At 41.2% G+C, this 24,374-nt stretch overlaps 1 protein-coding gene across 1 annotated transcript in view; it reads left to right on the forward strand.

The window, feature by feature from the left end:
- The window catches only part of LOC121699808 (1-phosphatidylinositol 4,5-bisphosphate phosphodiesterase delta-3-A-like), a 71,253-nt gene extending 47,707 nt beyond the window's left edge, over window positions 1-23,546 (forward strand). The window contains exons 12-15 of the mRNA XM_042082246.1: window positions 8,937-9,115; window positions 16,325-16,460; window positions 19,922-20,071; window positions 21,731-23,546. Of these exons, the coding sequence (XP_041938180.1) occupies window positions 8,937-9,115; window positions 16,325-16,460; window positions 19,922-20,071; window positions 21,731-21,861 (596 nt within the window). The 3' untranslated portion in view covers window positions 21,862-23,546. The remainder of the gene's footprint in view (window positions 1-8,936; window positions 9,116-16,324; window positions 16,461-19,921; window positions 20,072-21,730) is intronic.
- Window positions 23,547-24,374: the final 828 nt, after the last annotated feature.

Below are 24,374 nucleotides of genomic sequence, written 5' to 3' on the forward strand. Positions count from 1 at the left end.
ACCATGTACAGTTGAAGGAGTTTCTGGAACCGACAAGATAGCTGACCTGTGGAAGCATCACTACTCTGAGCTATTCAAGTGTGTAAAAAGTGATCTCTACAAAGTGGCTAATGTTGCCAACAGTGACACAGTGGGAATCACATGTAGAGAGGTGCAACAAGCAATTACACAGCTAGCTGAGGCCATCCTTAAAAATATTTTTGTTTGCAGTAACAGCCAAAAAAAATTAAAAATGGGTCGGTAGGTAGGTCAATATTTTTTTTTTCAAGATTCAAAGTAAAAAAAAAAGTACAATTTTGGTCATGGTGATTACGTAGGAATGAATTTACACAAATGTGCATATCGTGACGTAACTGACTGGGTCTTCAACCCGTGCCTTCAGGCGCACCATTGCAAACCTCATTCTGATGCAGGTTATATAGACCAGCCTTTCTCAAACTTCTTTGACCTGAGGCCCGGTCATGGCAGACTTTTGGGTCATAGGGCTCATCTACATGTACCCAGAAAGAAGGCTACAATAGCTCTTGGCCACGTTATATTGAAATTTGACTATACAATACTCAATGCTATACAGTGTATTATACAGTCTCTGCTCTGTTTCTAAGGAAGTTCCAAAAAACAACGTCGTTCTATTAACTTTCGTTAAATAAATAAATAGCCTTCCAACAGGTTTAAGCGGAGCTTTGATACCAACGTTATCGATTAGTTTCAGTTTCTCTCGCGCAGACGCGCATTGAATGAATGCTCATACCACCACTTAATTGTAGGGCTCCATGTTTAATGACATCGATAGCAGAAACGTTTGTTTTCTTTTTTCGTCGATCCGCGGTTTCTTGATCAACTGCGCAGCAAATTATCAGATGAAGCACCGGGCCTAATTTCACTCCACGACTCCGCGGACCAGCAGTCTCCATGTTGCGGACCCATATTTTGAGAAATGCTGAATAGACCACAACCAATTTCAATACTCCGACACGGTCACCGTTAGACTAGGGCGAGAAGGGATGAGAAAAGATCTGGCCACAGTTCTTTCAGAACTTCGTGCCAAGTAAAAGCGTCATCAGTTTGTGTGAATGAAACGAAGCGTAGGCCATAGTGTGACATGCGTAAAACCAATGGTGTAGAGATGACGCCACAGGTTTTTTTTTTTAAGTGAGCCACGTTTGCATGTAGACAATTTATATTCACAATACTTGGGCCTACTAAAAGAAATATTATTTTATTGCATTTGTATTGGTTGTTTAGAGTAAAAAAAAAAACAATCGGTCGGTATTAACGCAAGTTTACAACCGGCAAGTCGGTCGGACTAAAAGGGGAAAAAAATAAATATTTGGGTCGGTTCTAAATTGACAGGGTCGGTCGGGTTACGGCAAACGAAAATATTTTTAAGGATGGCCTGATAACAAAGCAAGTGGCTTAGATCAAATCACTGCAGAGCACCTCAAGTTTGCAAGTCCGAGGGCTGCAGCTCTTCTTGCAATCTGCTTCATAGGCTTTATGACTCATGGTCTATTGCCGCACTCCATGTTGTCTGTTACCTTGGTGCCAGTCATCAAGGACAAAGCAGGCAAGGTGGGGAGCTTGGATAACTATAGACCAATTGTTTTAGCCAGTGTGTTATCCAAAGTCCTGGAAAGAATTTTACTAGTTAGACTAAGCTCTTATATTGATACCACAGACAACCAGTTTGGCTTCAAGGCTAAACATGGCACTGACCTATGTATTTATGCCCTGAAGGAAGTGGTAGAAAAGTATAGAAGACAGAATTCTTCAGTTTTAATTTGTTTTATTGATGCATCAAAAGGCTTTTGATCGAGTCAAGTTGTTCACTAAGCTCAGTCAAAGAGGTGTGCCCAATAGCATAATTAGCATCCTGGCATATTGGTATGCTAACCAGAGCATGCAGGTCAAATGGGGGAATGCAGTCTCTAAATCATTTGGCGTGGGTAATGGGGTTAGCCCTCTGGACTTGTAACCGGAGGGTTGCCGGTTCAAGCCCCGACCAGTGGGCCATGGCTGAAGTGCCCTTGAGCAAGGCACCTAACCCCTCACTGCTCCCCGAGCGCCGCTGTTGTAGCAGGCAGCTCACTGCGCCGGGATTAGTGTGTGCTTCACCTCACTGTGTGTTCACTGTGTGTGTTTCACTAATTCACGGATTGGGTAAAATGCAGAGACCAAATTTCCCTCACGGGATCAAAAGAGTATATATACTTATACTTATTAATATTTATATGAATGATCTATCTGACCAACTAAGAACCAGTAACACAGGTTGCATGGTTGGCAACACCCTGATAAACCACCTTATGTTTGCAGATAATTTAGTGATCTTTTCTCCTAGCAGTGCTGGGTTTCAAGAGATGCTGAACATATGTACTGAGTATGGTGTCAAATTTGATGTTAAATACAATAGTAAAAAAGAGTGGTTCGATCTGCAAAACAAAAGGAGATAAGGATTTAATCTCTCCATCCTTTCACCTGGCAGGGCAAGCTTTAACTGTTGGGCATAAAACTAAATATCTAGGACAAATCACAGACCAAATGTGTGATGATGATGACATCTATAGGCATTGCCGAATGTTATATGTACAAGCTAACAGGCTGGTTAGGAAATTTCACTGGTGCTCAGATAAAGTTAAAATAAGCCTGTTCAAAGCATACTGTACTCCTCTATACACTGCCCATTTATGGACCAAGTTTAAAAAGTCAAGCATCCAGAAGCTCCAGATTGCCTATAATGATGGGTTGCGTATACTGCTTAAAAAACCCAGGTGGAGCAGTGCAAGTGAATTATTTTGTAGGGTAGGAGTCAACACATTCCATGCACTGTTGAGAAACCTAATGTACAAATTCATTTGCAGATTGAATGGTTCATGTAACTTTATCATTATGCTGTTGTCAAATCTGGGTCTTAGTACTGTGCGATACCAGTCACCCATGTGGCAAAAAATTGCCTTTTTTAATTGTCCTGTTGTTGTCTTTGTATTTACTGTTGTTGGTATTGGTATGTGTATTTATTGGACCATGAGTCTGGAAATAAAACTTGATTGATTGATATATAAAATACTAAAAATATCAAGGCTGGCTAACATCAATATTTAACTTAGAAGCTAGAGACGTGAGAATTTAAAATAATAAAGACACTCCTGGGAAAAGTTTTTCTAGTGGCCTCGCCTCTGGCAACATTCTCTAGTGAACTCATTTGTTTCCCACAAATCACCCACAAGTTTGTAGGGGATCTCAACATGTCTCCAACTTATAATCCATAACTTATAACTTATCTCAACTTTTCTCCAATTTACCTAAAAATTATCTCCAACGTATCTTCAATTTCTCTCAACTTATCTCCAAGTTATAAGCCATTAACTTATACTCATAAGCCATCAACTTATAACTTATCTCAAACGTCTCTAACTGATCTCAACGTATAACTAGGGGTGTGACAAGTTTCGTGCCACGAGATCTCGCCATATAAAAAAATGTCAAACAATATTTCTTGTCAAAGTAAAAATCTGATCAAAGTAAAGATCTCGTGCCATTACACTGTTTCCCCTGAAACACAGTAGCATGTGGCGGGAGTTATGTCTTAAAAGAGCCACTTCTTTAGGGAAAATGGTGTAATTGAGTGATATTATTCCCAGCAAACACGCAACATTCCCAGAAAGTCCTGTTACAGCTGTTTTTTTCAACTGTCAGAGAACCTTTTGGGAACGTTCCCTGATGTTTATATTAAGGATACATTTTTTATCCATTAAGGAACATTCCCAGAACGTTCCCTAAAGGTATAGTTTTGTGCAACTATTAGGGAACCTTTTGGGAACGTTCCCTGAAGGATTAATTAAGGTTGAATTTTTGTAATCAGTGGATTAGATCTGTCATCGTGTCATACACAGCTGATTTTGCCTAATGTGCCTGTGTGTGTGAGAGAGAGAAGGATGGAGAGAGAGACTCGTTGTGGGGGTTGCCCTGGCCTTTTAGCTCACCCCAAGTTTCAACCAAAGATAGGCTAGCATTATACTTTTAGCTCTCAGTCTGGTTCGACCACGAATTCAATAAACAGCACCGATTCTGTGCTGATTTGCAAAGCGTCTGTCATGTTGAGGTTGTAACTAGGGCTGGGATAAACGATTATTTTTTAAACGATTAATCTAGCGATTATTTTTTCGATGCATCGATTAATCTAACGATTCATTTTTTCAGTCCAATTTGATTCGATTATCGATTATCTCCCCATTAATTGACTAATAGCAACTTGTACATGTTGATTTACATATCTGAATGAAAAAAAACATGAATTCCTTAACATTGGAATATATGTTTATTGCTCTTAACCCTTAGGCGCCAGAGGTTTTTTTCCGAAACGATCAATTTTGACATCTTCATTTCAAAAGGCTATATCTTAAAAGTGATAAGAGATAGAGACTTTCTGTAAATTAGAGAAATATTAAGGATGACCCAAAGTTTATGTAGAGATTAAATGTTTATATCTAATTTGCATATTATGACGTCATATGGTGGCGGCCATCTTGGATTATAGAATTTTCATGAAAAGTCGCATGTTTGAATGATAAAATGCACCACTTCTTTCCCCCCAAAATGTCCCTCACCTTCTGTATGCTATATTGCACAATACTGAATGCTCAGGTAAATAGTAAGTAGTGAACAAACTGTGTAAATCATTACTAATAAATGGCCGAAACAAACCAAATGCATGTAGCAGTAGACTGGCCTTTTGCTGTAGAGATTTTCCATTTACTACATACAGTAGGCACTCTGATTCCATGTATGGGGCACATATAGATTATTCAGATGACACACAAACACAAGTAGACAAGACCTGTTTAGTTCAAAAGCTCATTTGCCACGGCAAGGCACAGATCAGGAGTGAGATGACGAGACAAGACAAGAGACAATGTTAGTATTTTTTTTCTTTTTGTTGTTTTTGTTGATGTTTTTTTTCTTAGCTGACAAAGACACACACATCACAAGGACAAGGACATGAACACACAAAAAGGAACACATAGTGTATGTCCTAAATGATCAGGGAAATAGATAGCAAATCAACAGTGTAAATCATTACTAATAAATGGCTGACATTTTTTTTTTTATGTAGCAGGCCTTTTGCTGTAGAGATAATGACTCCCTATCCCTATCCATACAGGGCCGGCATTCCCATCATCTTGTGATAGACTATGCATGACCTAATGTGTGTGTGTGTGTGGGAGAGGGAGAGGGAGAGAGCGTGTCACCACCTCCACCATGCGAGCAGCATGGCCAGATCTGCCTCGCGCGCACCGAGTGGAGAGAATTTGCGCAGCTCGGACTAGGCCTACTGTCATTCTCATTGCGACTCCCCACACTGCCACTACGTTTCCCCCTAACTCTCCTATGAGCACTTCGACCTCGTCTAACATACCCAGTCGCATTAGACAAAGGCTCCACCACGTTACTGTCGCCGCGATTGTGGAGAGGCAAAAGACAGAAGCTAGCGCTATTAGGCTATCTCCAGCCTTGTTCGCCACACCACTAACACCCTGCTAACTTCCCGATGAACACTCCGAACCCGTGAAACATTATTCCCACCAGTGACATTGGGCAAACGATTCAACGTTTGTGCTTGGTGTAAGCTAAACTATGGAGTAAACTCTCACTTTGTCCAGCTGCATCATTGAAGGCAGGGACGCATCTGAAGCCTCACTAAACGAATCACCGTCATTTCCTGAAGGCAGATATTCCCCTTCAGAATCAGGGTCCGCGAATAGAAGACCCAACACTTCATTTCAGGTAAACTTTTTTGATGCCATTAGACGATAATCTAATGCAAATACTCGCTAACGTTGACAATATCGCTCTGACTAAGTGGCTCACACGCACACTAGCTCCGGTATTGCACTCACTGATTCAATGCGCTGTAGCTCAAAAGTTTTGTTTAAACCATGACCTTTTTCGGACTCGGGGATGACGTATGACATGTCTGCCACCTAGTGGAGTGGATGTTGAACGAAATATGACACCCTATTTGACTAAATCGGCCGTTTTATTCAGTACCGCATCTTGTCGAGTAAACTCGACAGTGGCGCCTAGAGGGTTAAGATTCCAAAATAAAAGACTATACAAGTGCAAAGTAATGCATTCTTAGTCAGAGGTAGCATTCAGTTCAGTTCAGTAGTGTATAGGTCTAATTGAGTGCCTGTCACTTTAAGATGACGTACGTGAGGGAATCCTTGCATTAACACAGTTAAAACGCTGCTGATGTGTGGATGCAATTCATAACGTAGTTAGTTCAAGTAACGGTTCATATTTTTCCTTGGGACAAGCACTTTTGAGTCTTGGAAAACACATTTCCATTTAATTTTAAACAATATGGTTGAAACAGTTTAGCCTTCTCTTGCTGGTGTTTTGAATAATAACATGACAGGATATGCCCATTGAAAATGGTTTAGTTAGGCTAGTTCATTGTTTATTATTTATTATAAAACACTGTAAATGTGAAAGTACTAGATATAACCCGGTATATATATATATATATATATATATATATATATATATATACAGCTGATTCTTAACGGTGACATGAAGGGCGAGGATACAGCTATCACTGGTGCAGGCATGAGGTAAGTAGGCCTACCAATGATTACACGCAGAAGGCATGATGAGTGTATATGATGAATGAATGACTATCAGATTAGATACATGCACTTGAACTCTCTCCTTTTGTGAGCTGATATATCTCCCAAATCAAATCATACTCGGAAGGCTTCGATTTTTCGAACGTTCCGCCAACATCCTCGGTACCCGATTTTTAAACATTATTCAAAAAATGTTCAGTGAACGTTCTTAGAACCAAGGATTTAACAATGCAGGAACGTTCTGGCGCTGTCAAGAAAACTTTCCTGAACAACCATGAGGGAACGTTAGCAGCGAGCGAGCAGTGAACATTACCGCATCCTTCAGGTAATGTCCGCAGAACATTCCCCAAACCGAAAATTGTTTACTGGGTTGTTTCCAGCAGGTACCCAAAATGCTGCTACACAAAAAAGTAAACGTAGCTGGGGCGTCCTCGGTACTAATTTAGTCAGACTCGTCAGTCATGCTGGCTACAGATTTTTACCTTGACGAAAAATATTGTGATATTTTTTGTATCGCCAGATCTCGTCACACCCCTATTCTCCACGAGACAAATTTTTACCTTGACAAGAAATATTGTGACATTTTTGTATCGTGGCAAGAAATATTGTGACATTTTTGTATCGTGGCACGAGATCTCATCACACCCGTACTTATCATTTATCTCAACTTATCTCCAACGTATAAGCCGTCTTATTTTGTATTTGTTCAGTCAGATATTTCTCCAATGTATAAGCCATCTTATTTTGTATTTGTTCAGTCAGATATATCTCCAATGTATAAGCGGTCTTATTTTGTATTTGTTCAGTCAGATATTTGTTTAGAAAGAAATACAGTCACAATTTAAAGCTTTTTCAAACACTTAGTCCAAAATTCAAGTACTTTTCAAATCTTGAAAATATAACATTAAAATTCCAAGCATCTTGAAGGATTTTAAGCACTCGTACTAACCCTGATATGTGTGAGGATGTGTGTAAATATATGTGTGTACATGTGTGTGCATAGGTATGTGTGCATAAGTAGTGTGTGTGTGTGTGTGTGTGTAGTTACTCTGATCTTCCAGATGCCAGGCGAGCAAAGGTAGTTGTGTCTGTTTAACCCTTAGAACCCGATTGACGCAAAGGGCGTCAAAAAACACACCCTTTCTTCTCTGTTACACTGCTCCGCGACTGTTCATCACAGCGAGATAAAACCTTTATTGCATGACAGAAACGAAGTGGGGCTTTCCAAAGAGACTACGCACTTGTCTGTACGATCAAGTATGAAAATGTAAAAAAATCATGAAATTAAATCAAATTGCATCATATTTACAGTCTACACTTCTCTGCGTTCACTTGCGCACCCATTACTCTCGTTTGATCTTTCTGGCTTATAAAAACAGCCGAAGTGACTGCAAAATATTAACGTCATGTACACAAACCAACGCTGCACACCTATTACTCTCGTTTGAATCACTCACGGACCCGTGATCGGATAGATATGCCACGAATGTCAGATGAAAGAGGAGACACAGAGCTATCATTTGATACCAAGTACATCCTTCTGGGTTATAAAACAGACGAAGTGACCGCAAAATAATAACTTCATATAGCTGGACTTACCCCACGTTTTTGTCTGTTTTTGTGGCAAATCATGTTTATAATCCAACGCTATCGTGTGTTTCTCTATGGCAAAGCATGTTCATAATCCGGTTTTGAGATCCTAGCAAATTCCTGCATGGCATCCAATTCAAGGCTCACATTGCATTCCAATTTGTTCAACAAAGAAACACCTTTTTTGCCTTTACTTTGTTAATGGCAATGCAGTAAAAAGTTGAGAATTATTATGAGTGCATACACCACACATGCTAACACGCAACCTCGGGTCAAGTCAGGTCAGATCAGTTCGTGTCACAGATATGGAGCGCAGAAAGGTCATTTTTCATCACTAAATAAAAAATGGCATTTATTTCTGTAAATCACACTCCACATATTTCTGTAAATTGCTCAGCCCCAGAGTATCCCACCAACATGGTAATTATATTGCCCGATTCAGGACAGTCTGCCCTATACACACATGAAATGCATGTAGAGCTATGAGTTTGCTGTGGTGAGATACATTAAAAATCAAAATAAAATCAATGCTAGTACTAATACATGAAATGACTCTGCTGAAAAAGACAATATACAATATGTGTGTGTGGCACTTAAAATGACCAGAATAAATCCTTATGAATAAAGGTAGTGAAAATGCCCTAAAAACAGCTTAGGGTTCTAAGGGTTAAGTCTAAGTGTGTGTTTGTGTGTGTGTATGTTTGTGTGTGTGTGTAGTGGCTCTGAACTTCCAGACGCCGGGCGAGCAGATGGATCTGAACCAGGGCCGTTTCCTGACCAACGGTCGCTGTGGTTACGTGCTGAAGCCGCACTTCCTGTGTCAGAGCGACTCTAACTTCAACCCTGAGAACACAGGGGGAGGACCTGGACACACACCTACGCAGCTCACTATACGGGTAACACACACACACACACACACACACACACACACCTACGCAGCTCACTATATGGGTAACACACACACACACACCTACTCAGCTCACTATATGGGTAACACACACACACCTACTCAGCTCACTATAAGGGTAACACACACACCTACTCAGCTCACTATATGGGTAACACACACACACACACACCTACTCAGCTCACTATATGGGTAACACACACACACACCTACGCAGCTCACTATATGGGTAACACACACACACACCTACGCAGCTCACTATATGGGTAACACACACACACACACCTACTCAGCTCACTATATGGGTAACACACACACACCTACTCAGCTCACTATAAGGGTAACACACACACACCTACTCAGCTCACTATAAGGGTAACACACACACACCTACTCAGCTCACTATATGGGTAACACACACACACACACACCTACTTAGCTCACTATATGGGTAACACACACACACAGACCTACTCGGCTCACTATATGGGTAACACACTCACACACACACACCTACTCAGCTCACTATATGGGTAACACACACACCTACTCAGCTCACTATATGGGTAACACACACACACACACCTACTCAGCTCACTAACACACGTTACGTTATGCAGTCCAAGCGAAGATGACAATCCCTCCAATTGGAGAAGGTGAGTGGGGAAAGGGGGGGTATGATTATGGCTCTGAGGTGTGGGGGGGGGGGGGGGTATGATTATGGCTATCGTTTCTGTCTGAGGTGCCACTCCGTGTGTGTGTGTGTGGGGGGGGGATGTCGCTAGGAAGAGGTTGAACATTACAGGGGTGTGTGTGTGTGAGAGAGAGAGGAGTGTGGATGTCACTAGGAAGAGGTTGAACATTACAGGGGTGTGTGTGTGTGTGTGAGAGAGAGAGGAGTGTGGCTGCCGCTAGGAAGAGGTTGAATATTACAGGGGTGTGTATGTGTGTGTGAGAGAGAGAGGAGTGTGGCTGCCGCTAGGAAGAGGTTGAATATTACAGGGCCAAGCACGCAACCCTGTTTCACCCCAACACAGAAAATGGTGGTGATTGCTGACTGCCAGCAATTACACGTGCCTGCATGCCATTGTGAAGTTGTGAAGAATGTGAAGACATTTTGGAGGAACACCAAATTTCCTGAAAAATTGTTCCAGAGAGTATCCCTATTAAAGGGAAACTTGGCAGGATTTCCCCCTCTGCTGGAGAAATTGTGCATTATGCTATTTCAAACTGTGGGAAAAGGTAACGATAAAGCACATGGATTTGTTATCGAGCTAGCGAACGGTTAGCATAAGTTTGGCAGAACTATGTGGATGTTACAAGGTAAGAAACACGATTTAAAACTAGTTTCTTGTTTCTCACTTCTCTTTCCGGGACGGTAGTCTCAATGTTGCAAGGTTGGTTTTCCGTCTGGGGACGCTAGGGGCAGCGGGAAAAGTCACCATTTTCACCGGAACAGGTCATTTAACCATCCAAATGATTTCTAAACGGGTTTATTACGTTGAAATAGTTGCCAAGTTCACCTTTAACAGTTTCAAAGGCCATAGTAAGATCAATAAATGTGATGTAGAGGTTCTTATTTTGTTCACGGCATTTCTCCTGGAAGTTTGAACTCTCAATCGCAAACAAGGACGCAAAGTTTGGTCGTTTGAACTACTGGCCCTGGGCAGTCGTACTTGTGTCGTTCCTTGGTAGTTCCAGTTGGTGTCCTGAGCGCCTAACCAAAAATCACAACTGCCTAAACAAAAATTGAGAAGTGGATGTTTATTTCATGACTCAATGATTGATCTATCCTGTAGCTTTATTTTGATTAAGAGACTGACTCTGCTACTTGGCTCATTCTTGCTATTTATTTTAATTCGAGTATTGCCTTGTTTTTTGATAAGATAGTATTATAATCTTCACAGACTCTTAAAATCACCAGTGATAAATGGTGTAGTGCTTGCTATCCCAGCGTTGTAGGTTCGATTTTCTTATGATGTGAGATTATTCTCTTGCTTCTCGCTACCTGCATGTGAACTAGTGTGACACATAGATTCAATTGTTTTTGACTGATGTCTTGTACCTATTGGTCTCTTGATGTAGAGTAACTATACATAAATATGTATGGTCAAAACCTATTGTTGTGTCTCGTAGACTACTCTTACTCAGAGGTGAAAAGAAGAAATAGGATGTGAAATTCGGCCGACACTCTGCCGTTAACTCATTGAGTGCCAAAAATGTAATATTAAGTTTTTCCTTCCCATGCGTTGAGTGCCAAAAACGTAATATTACGTTTTTAGCTTCTTTTTTTTAAATTACGAAACTAGACACTCTAACACACCTTATATGTGATTTTAGGAACTCTGTGATGAATGGAAATGAAATATATGACGATCGAAAACTCATGAAAACGCACAATCTGGACATTTTATCTGGACATTTTATCATAACTCGGTTGCCGCTTTGGGTCGAATCAGTGACGCATGCACGTCAGCTCAAAACCCGGCCATTTTCGTGGGTCTATCACTCTGGCAGTCTCGCCAGGTCTCACTAGGTCACTTCCCGGAACCTTTACAGGCAACACTTCATATTTCATGAAAGACATTATATCTCAATTTCTAGAAAAAAAAAACAGCGATTTTGATGAAAACTAGCCACTGTTTAGCTTGGGATTTCTCAGCAACAGAGGCGTGTAGAAATACACAGTTTGCACCCACTGAGAGCTTAAAGTCTTACCTTTCAAACGAGCCATTGTATGTGTTCATAGCTATAACACAGAATATGCTGTGGCTATACAAAAATCATCAACAATGGTCTAGATTGCTGGCACTCTAGGACAAAGCTTCCGAAAACAGCTTGGCATTCAATGAGTTAAGCCACGAGACATTTTGATACCCAGAAATTCGTCTAGGCTATATATGTGACCAGGCATGGCAAAACCAGGCACATGTCTCCCAGGACATTTTGAGTTATTCACAGATTCTGAAAGTGTAGTTTCAAAGCTATCCAATGATGTCTCACTTATGGATATCTGATATATATTTGAATAAGTTGTAGCCATTTTAAAGTATACACATCTCAAAGCTACAAGCTGAGAAATCAGGATTTCCAATTTGACTACTTTCTCCCTCAATCCATGGGAGGGGAACACAATGGTCCTCATTTACATGACATTAAGATCAACCCTCCCCCCTGTCATGGTCACTGATTTGTCAGCCTGCAGTGCTAATGACCCATCGAAACTATCTGTAATGGGTTACAAAACCAGCTAGTAGCAATAATTAAAGTAATCTAAAACAAACATGAGATCATGTTATTTTGAATGAACACCCAGAGCAAGGCACCAGGTTGGCAATAGATTTAGCAGGTTTAGCAATGGATAAAATAGTCTAAAACGCGAACTAAACAAACATGAGATCACGTTTGCAAACCCTGTTAATTTGAATGCACATACGATGCAAGGCACCCTACCATCAGTCAAAACAAGACCGAAACTATCTGTAATGGGTTTTGGCTAGTAGCCTATGGTGCCAATAGCTAACGACAGTAGGCCTACGTTAGCTAGTAGCAATGGATAAAGTTTCTAACGCACAAACTTTATCCCCGTCAAATGTAACTGTGGAAATAGCATCTGATATCTTACGATCTAGCTCCTCTGCTGCCAGACCGAGAGATTCTTCCTCGTTGTAATTATCTTCGGCTAAGGTCAGCTCTAGATTAGGGATGTTCTCCAATGTAATGAAGTCGCCTTCATCATCAGATTCAGGTCATCTGCAATCCGCTGTGCTTTGTCCATCTCCATTCCAATTGTAAACAAACAGCATGCTGGTTCAGTAAGTAGCCATGAGGTTGAGGCATACAGCTGATTGGCCGACAAAACAAAAGAGCACTAATAGCCACGCCCAATTCAAACGCTGGTTTACTTCCTGAAACTTAACCATTTTCAAAGACAAAATATACATTTTTAAAGCAACCAATGCTGCTATCTGAAAAATGGAATTGCTTCTTTAGGACTTGCACATTCTGCAAAAAAAAACGAAAATAACTAATTTCGAAAAAAAAAAAAAAAACTTCAAAGTCGTTTTTCGCGACTTGCGTCTCTGCGACTTGAGCCTGGTTTGTCATGCCTGGTCACATGTTTTTTCCAACATAAATATTTAACACAAATAATGACTCATATTGGTTGGCTTAAGTTAACTGTTTTATATGCTTGCAATAGGTTTAGGTTGTTGCTGATGGCATTGACAATGCCAGCAGTAATCACGCGGTTTAAATTAGAAAAATGTCGAGGCGGTGGCAGAGAATTTCTAGGGGGTGGGGTATTACCCATTGCCACTGTTTCCAACAATGATCTGTATCGCTGCATCATCAACAATGTTGTTGGAACTATGGTGTTCGAACACTGGAGGTAGCGAATTGCGACACAGGTATGATGCTTTATGGAAACAGGTGTAACAATGTCGTTGTTTGGTCGCCAGTTGCGTCATACCATGGTGGTTGAGCAACGTCGTTGCTAACTTTTCTAGAAACAACCTCCTGCATAGGGCTTCTTTAAGGCATGTGCAAAAGAGAACAGGACATGGGGGAAGAAATCATATGTTGAAAAATATTGGATAATAAATGCTAGCTCAGCTGCCAAAAAGATTCTGACCAAATATGTTGTGTGCAGAAGATACAGAGCCAGAGTTGGAGAACAAAAGATGTCCGATCTACCGCAGGAAAGACTTCAGCCTGACTCACCACCCTCTACCAACACCAGGGTGGACTACTTTGGTCCTTTTCAAATTAAACATGGAAGAGCACTGGCGATACGGTGTGCTGTTCACTTGCATGACCAGCAGAGCTGTTCATATTGAAGTGGCAGAGCTGTTCATATTGAAGTGGCAGAGCTGTTCACTTGCATGACCAGCAGAGCTGTTCATATTGAAGTGGCCATCTCATGTATCAATGCTGTGAGATTTTTCATTTGTAGGAGGGGCCAAGTGAAGCTCAGACAATGGAAATAACTTTGTTTGGCGCAAAAAAGGAACTGCAATTTTAAACAGTCGCCCTATAACAACAGTTACCACTGACCCTCAAGACTTGCATCCACTCACACTGAATAATCTGCTACTCAAAACGAAGCCAGCTCTCTCACCCAGTGTATTGAGCTCTTTGGTCTTTTTGGTGTTGAGAGAGCACTTAGCCTCTATTTCCCACTTCTCATACAGATCAGGCCGAAAAGGCTTATTATATATACAGTACAGGCCAAAAGTTTGGACACACCTTCTCATTCAATGTGTTTCCTTTATTTTCATGACTATTTACATTGTAGATTCATCAAAACTATTAATGAACACATGTGGAATTATGTACTTAACAAAAAAGTGTGAAATAAAAAGTTGCTATTTTTTATTTAATACCATATTCAGCAAGCCATAACTTGACAAATATTCATCTGTGGGCCAAATAACTTTGCATTCATTCATAGTTTTGATGCCTTCAGTGAGAATCTACAATGTAAATAGTCATGAAAATAAAGAAATGTGAAGGTGTGTCCAAACTTTTGGCCTGTATTGTAGATTATATCCCTACATACTTTTAACAACCCTTTACTAAAACTACCTGTCAAAGGAAATTTTCCTTCAGTCCATCTATGCCACTTCTGTAACAAACTTTCATCTACACATTCTGCCCCATACTTGAAATACATGTGTCGTGAGTAGGGTTGGGTATCGTTTGGGTTTTATCCGATACCGGTGGTAAATCGATACTTTTAAAACGGTGCCGGTGCCTGAACCGGTACTTTGTTTTTAAAATGTTTTAAATTAAAATGGTCTAAAGCTTGAATTTTTTTTATAAGACAAATTTGAACTGTTATATTCAATTTACTATCAATATCTCATTGCTCCTACGAATAATACATTTAAATGTTAAAACAGCTTGCCATGCATGCACACACAATGGTAAGCTCTGCTTTCAAGTTTACCCAGTGTAGGCGGTTTGCCATAAGGTATGTTAAAACCGCTTGCCATAGAACTGCCAGGTCATGGACAACGGCATTTGCAAGCAAGCTAATCTAACAGGGACTCTACTTCCCAGTTAATTCAGTGTGTTCCCAAATGTTTCAAGAAATTTCATGTCTTCCCCTATAACACGCAATAGTTTTGAACATATTAGGCTACATTATGTCGGTGTTGAAGTGTTTAGATTCCCAGCGCTAGCCTAGTAGGCATTTTAACAGCAACTATGGCTATGTGCTAACACCAGTCAGGTGAGTTTAATTAGCAATAACGTACGGAGATGGTTTTGTAGCCTCTTTGACAGCTCAGTGACATCAGGTATGTAACCTACATATTTATGTTTTTGCCAGCTAACTTTTAACATGATCTTCATATTCATTGTGATGCTATATGGGCCTCATGCACATGAAAGATTTATATCATGCCATTATGTTGTTAAACACACCGTGAAATAAAGTTTTCACCTTACAACTTTGCTGATAACATTTCAAATAAATGCCAGTTAGCGCATTAGTAGGGATATTGTGTAACGTATAGGCTAGCCTACTGTTGATGTTGTTTCATAGCCTTTTGCTTGCGTGTAGTTAGACCCACTGCTAGATTTTGACAGGAGCTTGCGATATCGCTTTAAAGCTACTTGGGCTCACGCAAGCTGTCGAACACTGTCCACTCACCTATGTGGTGCACCCCTCTGGTTTATACATCCAGTGTTCATGCTAGCTAACTGTATCTGGATGTGTTTCTATCAGAGCAAGATGTTAGAGATGGCGCATGACATGCAGTGATGCCTCGTATAAAATAAATAAATAAATAAAATGCTATTTAAGATAGATAGATACTTTATTGATCCCCAGGGGAAATTCAAGTTCAAGTTCAAATTCAATTTAAGCACCAAAATGAGGCACCGAAATCCATGTTGTTATTCGATGCAGTTACTACCGTTTGCGTCGGCAACGGTGCCATATTAGAACCAACCCTAGTCGTAAGCATCCCGGACTATCAAGTGTTTTAATCAATTTAAAGCTATTGTTCCCTCCCATAACAGTGTGCCCCATATTTGAAAGGGAACACCGATCGGCCAAACTCCATCGTGTTTAAGAATGTTAATGATTAAGTATGTGTGTGCGTGTGTTCTCAGGTGATCTCGCTGCAGCACCTGCCAAAGGTGAACACTGATTGTGTGTGTGTGTGTGCGTGCGTGTGTTTGTTCTCAGGTGATCTCGGCGCAGCAGCTGCCAAAGGTGAACACCGATCGACCAAACTCCATCGTGGACCCTCAGGTGTGGGTAGAGATCCACGGGGTGGCCATCGACTCCGCCCGCGAGAAAACACACCGCGTGGACAACAACGGTCTGTCACACTCACACAATCCACTGTGAATGCTCTGTGTGTGTGAGTTTCTATACTTAGGTCCGGATCTCAAACGGACTTGAGTGTTCAAACATGACCCTCACACATGGACATTGGGCGGGTGGGACTTGTATGTATATATATATATATATATATATATATATATATATATATATATATATATATATATATAGTAAATACACAATAGTAATGACTAAGTATGATGCTCAATGTAGGTTCCATAATGATGATTAATAATGGTAATAAGGCTGAAAATGTTTTATTTTCCCTCAAAAGGGCAACATGTTTCCGTCAGTCCCTCTTGCCCCAAGATGCACTCGCAATAAGAAGATTCTGGAGATTAAAAGTCTCTTTTAAGACCATATTTTCTTTTGAACGTGATTTTTTTTTAAAGTATATTTTTTGGGCTTTTTTTGCCTTTATTCCGACAGGACGACTGAAACACACTCAGCACACAGTGAACACACAGTGAGGTGAAGCACACACTAATCCCGGCGCAGTGAGCTGCCTACAACAACAGCGGCGCTCGGGGTTAGGTGCCTTGCTCAAGGGCACTTCAGCCGCTTCCTACTGGTCGGGGTTGGAACTGGCAACCCTCCGGTTACAAGTCCAAAGCGCTAACCAGTAGACCACGGCTGCCCTGTATGTGTGTGTGTGTGATCTGAGGTAAACGGGTATTGTATAAAAGCCCCGGCTTAGGCCTTTTGTCCACACGACAACTCTGAAAACAGATACCTTTAAAAACTCCGGGCAAAGTGGAGATTTCCGGTGCATTCTATAACCCCTTTATATGTTTAAAAGATTATGTGTGTGTCTGTGTGTGTTCAGTTTCCGGTGCATTCTATAACCCCTTTATGCTGCACTGGGAGTCAGTATGTTTAAAAGATTATGTGTGTGTCTGTGTGTGTTCAGTTTCCGGTGCATTCTATAACCCCTTTATGCTGCACTGGGAGTCAGTATGTTTAAAAGATTATGTGTGTGTCTGTGTGTGTTCAGTTTCCGGTGCATTCTATAACCCCTTTATGCTGCACTGGGAGTCAGTATGTTTAAAAGATTATGTGTGTGTCTGTGTGTGTTCAGTTTCCGGTGCATTCTATAACCCCTTTATGCTGCACTGGGAGTCAGTATGTTTAAAAGATTATGTGTGTGTCTGTGTGTGTTCAGTTTTCGGTGCATTCTATAACCCCTTCATGCTGCACTGGGAGTCAGTATGTTTAAAAGATTATGTGTGTGTCTGTGTGTGTTCAGTTTTCGGTGCATTCTATAACCCCTTCATGCTGCACTGGGAGTCAGTATGTTTAAAAGATTATGTGTGTGTCTGTGTGTGTTCAGTTTTCGGTGCATTCTATAACCCCTTCATGCTGCACTGGGAGTCAGTATGTTTAAAAGATTATGTGTGTGTCTGTGTGTGTTCAGTTTCCGGTGCATTCTATAACCCCTTTATGCTGCACTGGGAGTCAGTATGTTTAAAAGATTATGTGTGTGTCTGTGTGTGTTCAGTTTCCGGTGCATTCTATAACCCCTTTATGCTGCACTGGGAGTCAGTATGTTTAAAAGATTATGTGTGTGTCTGTGTGTGTTCAGTTTTCGGTGCATTCTATAACCCCTTTATGCTGCACTGGGAGTCAGTATGTTTAAAAGATTATGTGTGTGTCTGTGTGTGTTCAGTTTCCGGTGCATTCTATAACCCCTTTATGCTGCACTGGGAGTCAGTATGTTTAAAAGATTATGTGTGTGTCTGTGTGTGTTCAGTTTCCGGTGCATTCTATAACCCCTTTATGCTGCACTGGGAGTCAGTATGTTTAAAAGATTATGTGTGTGTCTGTGTGTGTTCAGTTTTCGGTGCATTCTATAACCCCTTTATGCTGCACTGGGAGTCAGTATGTTTAAAAGATTATGTGTGTGTCTGTGTGTGTTCAGTTTCCGGTGCATTCTATAACCCCTTTATGCTGCACTGGGAGTCAGTATGTTTAAAAGATTATGTGTGTGTCTGTGTGTGTTCAGTTTCCGGTGCATTCTATAACCCCTTTATGCTGCACTGGGAGTCAGTATGTTTAAAAGATTATGTGTGTGTCTGTGTGTGTTCAGTTTCCGGTGCATTCTATAACCCCTTTATGCTGCACTGGGAGTCAGTATGTTTAAAAGATTATGTGTGTGTCTGTGTGTGTTCAGTTTCCGGTGCATTCTATAACCCCTTTATGCTGCACTGGGAGTCAGTATGTTTAAAAGATTATGTGTGTGTCTGTGTGTGTTCAGTTTCCGGTGCATTCTATAACCCCTTTATGCTGCACTGGGAGTCAGTATGTTTAAAAGATTATGTGTGTGTCTGTGTGTGTTCAGTTTCCGGTGCATTCTATAACCCCTTTATGCTGCACTGGGAGTCAGTATGTTTAAAAGATTATGTGTGTGTCTGTGTGTGTTCAGTTTCCGGTGCATTCTATAACCCCTTCATGCTGCACTGGGAGTCAGTATGTTTAAAAGATTATGTGTGTGTCTGTGTGTTCAGTTTCCGGTGCATTCTATAACCCCTTTATGCTGCACTGGGAGTCAGTATGTTTAAAAGATTATGTGTGTGTCTGTGTGTGTTCAGTTTCCGGTGCATTCTATAACCCCTTTATGCTGCACTGGGAGTCAGTATGTTTAAAAGATTATGTGTGTGTCTGTGTGTGTTCAGTTTCCGGTGCATTCTATAACCCCTTTATGCTGCACTGGGAGTCAGTATGTTTAAAAGATTATGTGTGTGTCTGTGTGTGTTCAGTTTCCGGTGCATTCTATAACCCCTTTATGCTGCACTGGGAGTCAGTATGTTTAAAAGATTATGTGTGTGTCTGTGTGTGTTCAGTTTTCGGTGCATTCTATAACCCCTTTATGCTGCACTGGGAGTCAGTATGTTTAAAAGATTATGTGTGTGTCTGTGTGTGTTCAGTTTCCGGTGCATTCTATAACCCCTTTATGCTGCACTGGGAGTCAGTATGTTTAAAAGATTATGTGTGTGTCTGTGTGTGTTCAGTTTCCGGTGCATTCTATAACCCCTTCATGCTGCACTGGGAGTCAGTATGTTTAAAAGATTATGTGTGTGTCTGTGTGTGTTCAGTTTCCGGTGCATTCTATAACCCCTTCATGCTGCACTGGGAGTCAGTATGTTTAAAAGATTATGTGTGTGTCTGTGTGTGTTCAGTTTCCGGTGCATTCTATAACCCCTTTATGCTGCACTGGGAGTCAGTATGTTTAAAAGATTATGTGTGTGTCTGTGTGTGTTCAGTTTCCGGTGCATTCTATAACCCCTTCATGCTGCACTGGGAGTCAGTATGTTTAAAAGATTATGTGTGTGTCTGTGTGTGTTTCTGATGGTTTGCGTTTCTCAAGATGTGTGTGTGTGTGTGTGTGTGTGTTGGCAGGTTTTAACCCATGCTGGTGTGTGTGTGTGTGTGTGTTGGCAGGTTTTAACCCACGCTGGGACTGCACACTCTCCTTCCAGCTTCAGGTTCCAGAGCTGGCACTCGTGCGCTTTGTGGTTGAGGATCACGATCACACAGCCAAGAATGATTTTGTGGGACAATTCACCCTGCCCTTCACCAGCCTTAGCACAGGTGAGTGTAGCACAGGTGAGTGTGCCTGCCCTTTACCAGCCTTAGCACAGGTGAGTGTGCCTGCCCTTCACCAGCCTTAGCACAGGTGAGTGTGTGTGTGTGTGTCTGTGTGCACATTGTGTTGTCTGTGTTGATCAGACAAAGTGTAGAAAGTGTACTGATGCCGCCTTCATGCCAAAGTGTAAAGTGTACTGATGCCTGTAACTTCACACCAACGTAATAAAAATCTGCACATTTTAAACGTAATAATCTTGCCAACGTAATAACCAAATTTCCCACCAACATAATAATTATTACGTTTGCAGGAAGTTATTACATTAACTTCCTACCAATGTAATAAATCACTGATTTAATGATATTATATCTGTTTTATCAGTTGTGTATAGTTGTCAACAATTGTCACCATGTAATCCATCTCATGACCATAAAACATGGAACCCCCCCCCCCCCCCCCCTTTACTTATTATTCATCACCTCTACCAGGAGCCAAGCAAAGCTACATAGACACCCCTTGTGTTTTTAGGGGTCCAAGCAAAGCTACATAGACACCCCTTGTGTTTTTAGGGAGCCAAGCAAAGCTACATAGACACCCCTTGTGTTTTTAGGGAGCCAAGCAAAGCTACATAGACACACCTTGTGTTTTTAGGGGTCCAAGCATAGCTACATAGACACCCCTTGTGTTTTTAGGGGTCCAAGCAAAGCTACATAGACACTAGCCACTGTCAAGTTTTAATCCCCATATACACTCAATGGTTAATCCATGTTGAGATGGCATAAATTACTGAAATTGGGATATTTGAAGATGGTAAAAACAAATAAAACTGAGTAAATCATGAATCGACTTTTAGGGGAGCTGTGTGCTAATCTTCACCTCATCGACTAACCTACAGTTAACTGTAGCTGCTAACGTTAGCATGTAATGTTCGCTGTCCATATGTCTGTTGCTGATTAAAATTCACCATACTAAATTGTCATTGTCTGTAATTAACATTATAAGCTCTCTTAGACGTATTTAACAACAACAATAGACAAAAACAAAACTTTTTAGTTGATACATTACACTTATCTGACGAGACCAAACTGAAGCTACAGCCACAAATTTCAGCCAGCCAGCTAGCCTCAGCCAACCTGTGGTGGGAACGGAGAAGGGGCGTGTTTCACTCGCTGAGTGGGCGTGTTTCACTCGATAAGGGGCGTGTTTCACTCGATAAGGGGCGTGTTTCACCCGCTGAGTGGGCGTGCCTGACCACGACTCCTCTTAACTGCACATGCTTCAACGCCTACTGCGCAAGTGTACAAATTGGCTCCAACTTTTTCAAGATGCCGTTGTCTCGGTGGCTTCAATTCCATAGAACATAGCTGAATGGAGCCACACTGTCCAGTTCTATATAGTATATGGTCTGGATAAATGTACCCCTTACTATGTGTATGCATATAATGATGTGTGTGTATAATGAATGATGTGTGTGTAAAATTATGTATGTGTGTTTGTTTATAAGGATGGGTGTGTGTGTGTAAGGATGTGAGTGTGACATGTGTATTAGAGTTTAGGCAAGACTTTATTTTGATTGGACAAAATGTCTGTTAATATTCCAGAATACCAGACATCTAACAGGCTTAAATGGACAGCTCTGAAAATGATGTGTTTGTCTCCCTCAGGTTACCGGCATGTGCATCTCTTGCGGGCGGATGGCGTTAGCCTTTCCCCGGCCTCCCTGTTCGTCCACATCAAGGTCACACGCCAGGGGATTCCTGTCCGTACTGTGGCTGAGCGCATGGGCAAGGCCTGAGGTTCCTGCCGGAGTGCACGATTGGTTTGTTCCTCACAGGGCGAAGTGGAGGAGAGCTCCCATTGGCTGGAGTCCTGTTGAGCTGAGATGATGAGGTTTTGCAAGAGCCAATGAGAAGGGCTGTAGTTGTAGGATGGAGCCATCCTGTGGTGGCATCCTAGGGAACTGTGTAGTGAAGCAGTCACCATGGCTACTTGTAGGATGGAGCCATCCTGTGTTGGCATCCTAGGGAACTGTGTAGTGAAGCAGTCACCATGGCTACTTAAACACAAGGAGCTTTATTGAACCGATTTAAAATGACATCCAGTGGCGTTGCTATGGAAGCATCTGCAAGATGCTAAGAAATTCTACATCTCTTCACAGTGGTGACTTTGTGCTTCACTTCTGAAGGCCAATTTACCATCCAGGTGAGGAGTGTCGCTCGATAGAATATGAAAATATAGCATTTCTGTCTGATGGGGTGTCATGGAGCTTGACATGTGAAAAAAATGTGAAATGGTAAGTCGTCGCGTACTCTGATTGGATATCAACTCAAAGTTCGTCACGGATGTGAAATGGTAAGATGTCGCATACTCTGGATATCAACTCAAAGTTCTACTGGAGTTTGTCACGGAGGTCACAGAGTGTCGGCAACAATTTGTTTTTGTCGAGCAACACTTGTCGCTTGGATTATAAATTGGCCTTTCGGTTTCATCTTTTAGCATTTAGTATTGGTTTTATGTTCTAACATTAACAGTTTTTTTAACATAAGTTGTAGTGCTGATATTGATTGATCCTGGTGAGCACTTGTGTCTGTTTGTGGACAGGCTCATTAAGAAGCCATCCACTCAGACTGAGGGCTGTTAGCCTGGTTATGGTCGTATGGATATTCCCAGGCTAGAGGGCTGTTAGCCTGGTTATGGTCGTATGGATATTCCCAGGCTAGAGGGCTGTTAGCCTGGTTATGGTCGTATGGATATTCCCAGGCTAGAGGGCTGTTGGCCTGGTTATGGTCGTATGGATATTCCCAGGCTAGAGGGCTGTGCAAGTTAGCGTGAGGGTGACTGAATGTTTCTCTGTTCTAATGAGGGTTTTTGCAAGAAACCTTGACATTGACATGAAGGATTTCATATAAACAGTATTGTCATATGATGTTTACTTTGAGGAATGAGAAGAATATGTCCTCCATCACAACGGTCTAAAACGTATGGTCTCTGGTAATGTGAAGATGACTGAACTCTGACTGAACACACACATGATGTGCTTGCATGCTGCTCATCCTGCTTTCAATAGCCTTGATATTGGCTCTTTCAATAGCCTTGACATAAGTATATGTATAAGTATATATACACTCTTTTGATCCTGTGAGGGAAATTTGGTCTCTGCATTTATCCAACCCCCTGCTGCTCTCGGTTTACATGTCTGTAAACCCTAATCTGAAGAGTATCCATCCGTTTACATGTCTGTGAACCCTAATCTGTAGAGTATCCATCTGTTTACATGTCTGTCAACCCTAATCTAGATTATCCATACGTGAACCCTAATCTGTAGAGTATCCATCTGTTTACATGTCTGTCAACCCTAATCTAGATTATCCATATGTGAACCCTAATCTGTAGAGTATCCATATGTGAACCCTAACTTGTAGAGTATCCATCTTTTTTGTTTATTTTGTCATATTTGCAATAAATTATGTATGCAGCTCAGATTAGGTGTGTTTAGTACTTTAACCCTTGTGTTATCCTCAAATCTTACCGACACTCTTTATCCTTGGGGTCAATTTGACCCCAGCTAAATAAACCCTCAGAAAATTATTATAATTCATATTGTTACCCAGTTTTTTTGTGACAGGTACTTAACAAGAGTGTAATAACCATCATCAAAAGCCCTACAAAACAATCCCACCCACCCCACGCCCCTTTATGAACCTTGGAACCCTGGCTGGCAATAAAAAAAAAAAAAAAGTGAACCATATATTTCATGATGTTAAACGTTGCTTGGGGTCAAATTGACCCCAAGGATAACAGGAGGGTTAACTAAGTGTGAGGAAGAGGAATTTGTGACTTTGCTTGCAGAAGAATGCAGGCTACATGCATAAGTGTTTTATCTTCAGAGAATGTGGCTCCATCAGCAGTCATATAGTGTTTACTTTCAAATCATTGAAACGTGGGACTCAGTCCTTGGGCAAATAGGATTCTTGACCTTGCTTTCAGCAAAATGTGATGATGTATGAGTGGAAGTGACACAAATTAAATTATTAAAAAGATTGTGATGAAACGTGGGTGGCGGTAGCGTAGTGGCTAAGGAGCTGGGCTAGCACCCAGAAGGCTGAAAAGTTGTGGGTTCTACTCCCGGTTTACTGTTGTGCCCTTGAGCAAGGCACTCAGCTATAACTTTGCTTTGGATAAAAGCGTCTGCTAAATTAATAAATGTAAAATAGAGAGGGAGGTAAAATTAAAAAATGGCTTCATTTATCACAGTATTTTTCAATACACCACCATTGTTTCCTATTTAATCATTAAATTTTTGTTACA

The sequence above is a fragment of the Alosa sapidissima genome, chromosome 24 (assembly GCF_018492685.1).
Source record: "Alosa sapidissima isolate fAloSap1 chromosome 24, fAloSap1.pri, whole genome shotgun sequence".
Taxonomy (NCBI): domain Eukaryota; kingdom Metazoa; phylum Chordata; class Actinopteri; order Clupeiformes; family Clupeidae; genus Alosa; species Alosa sapidissima.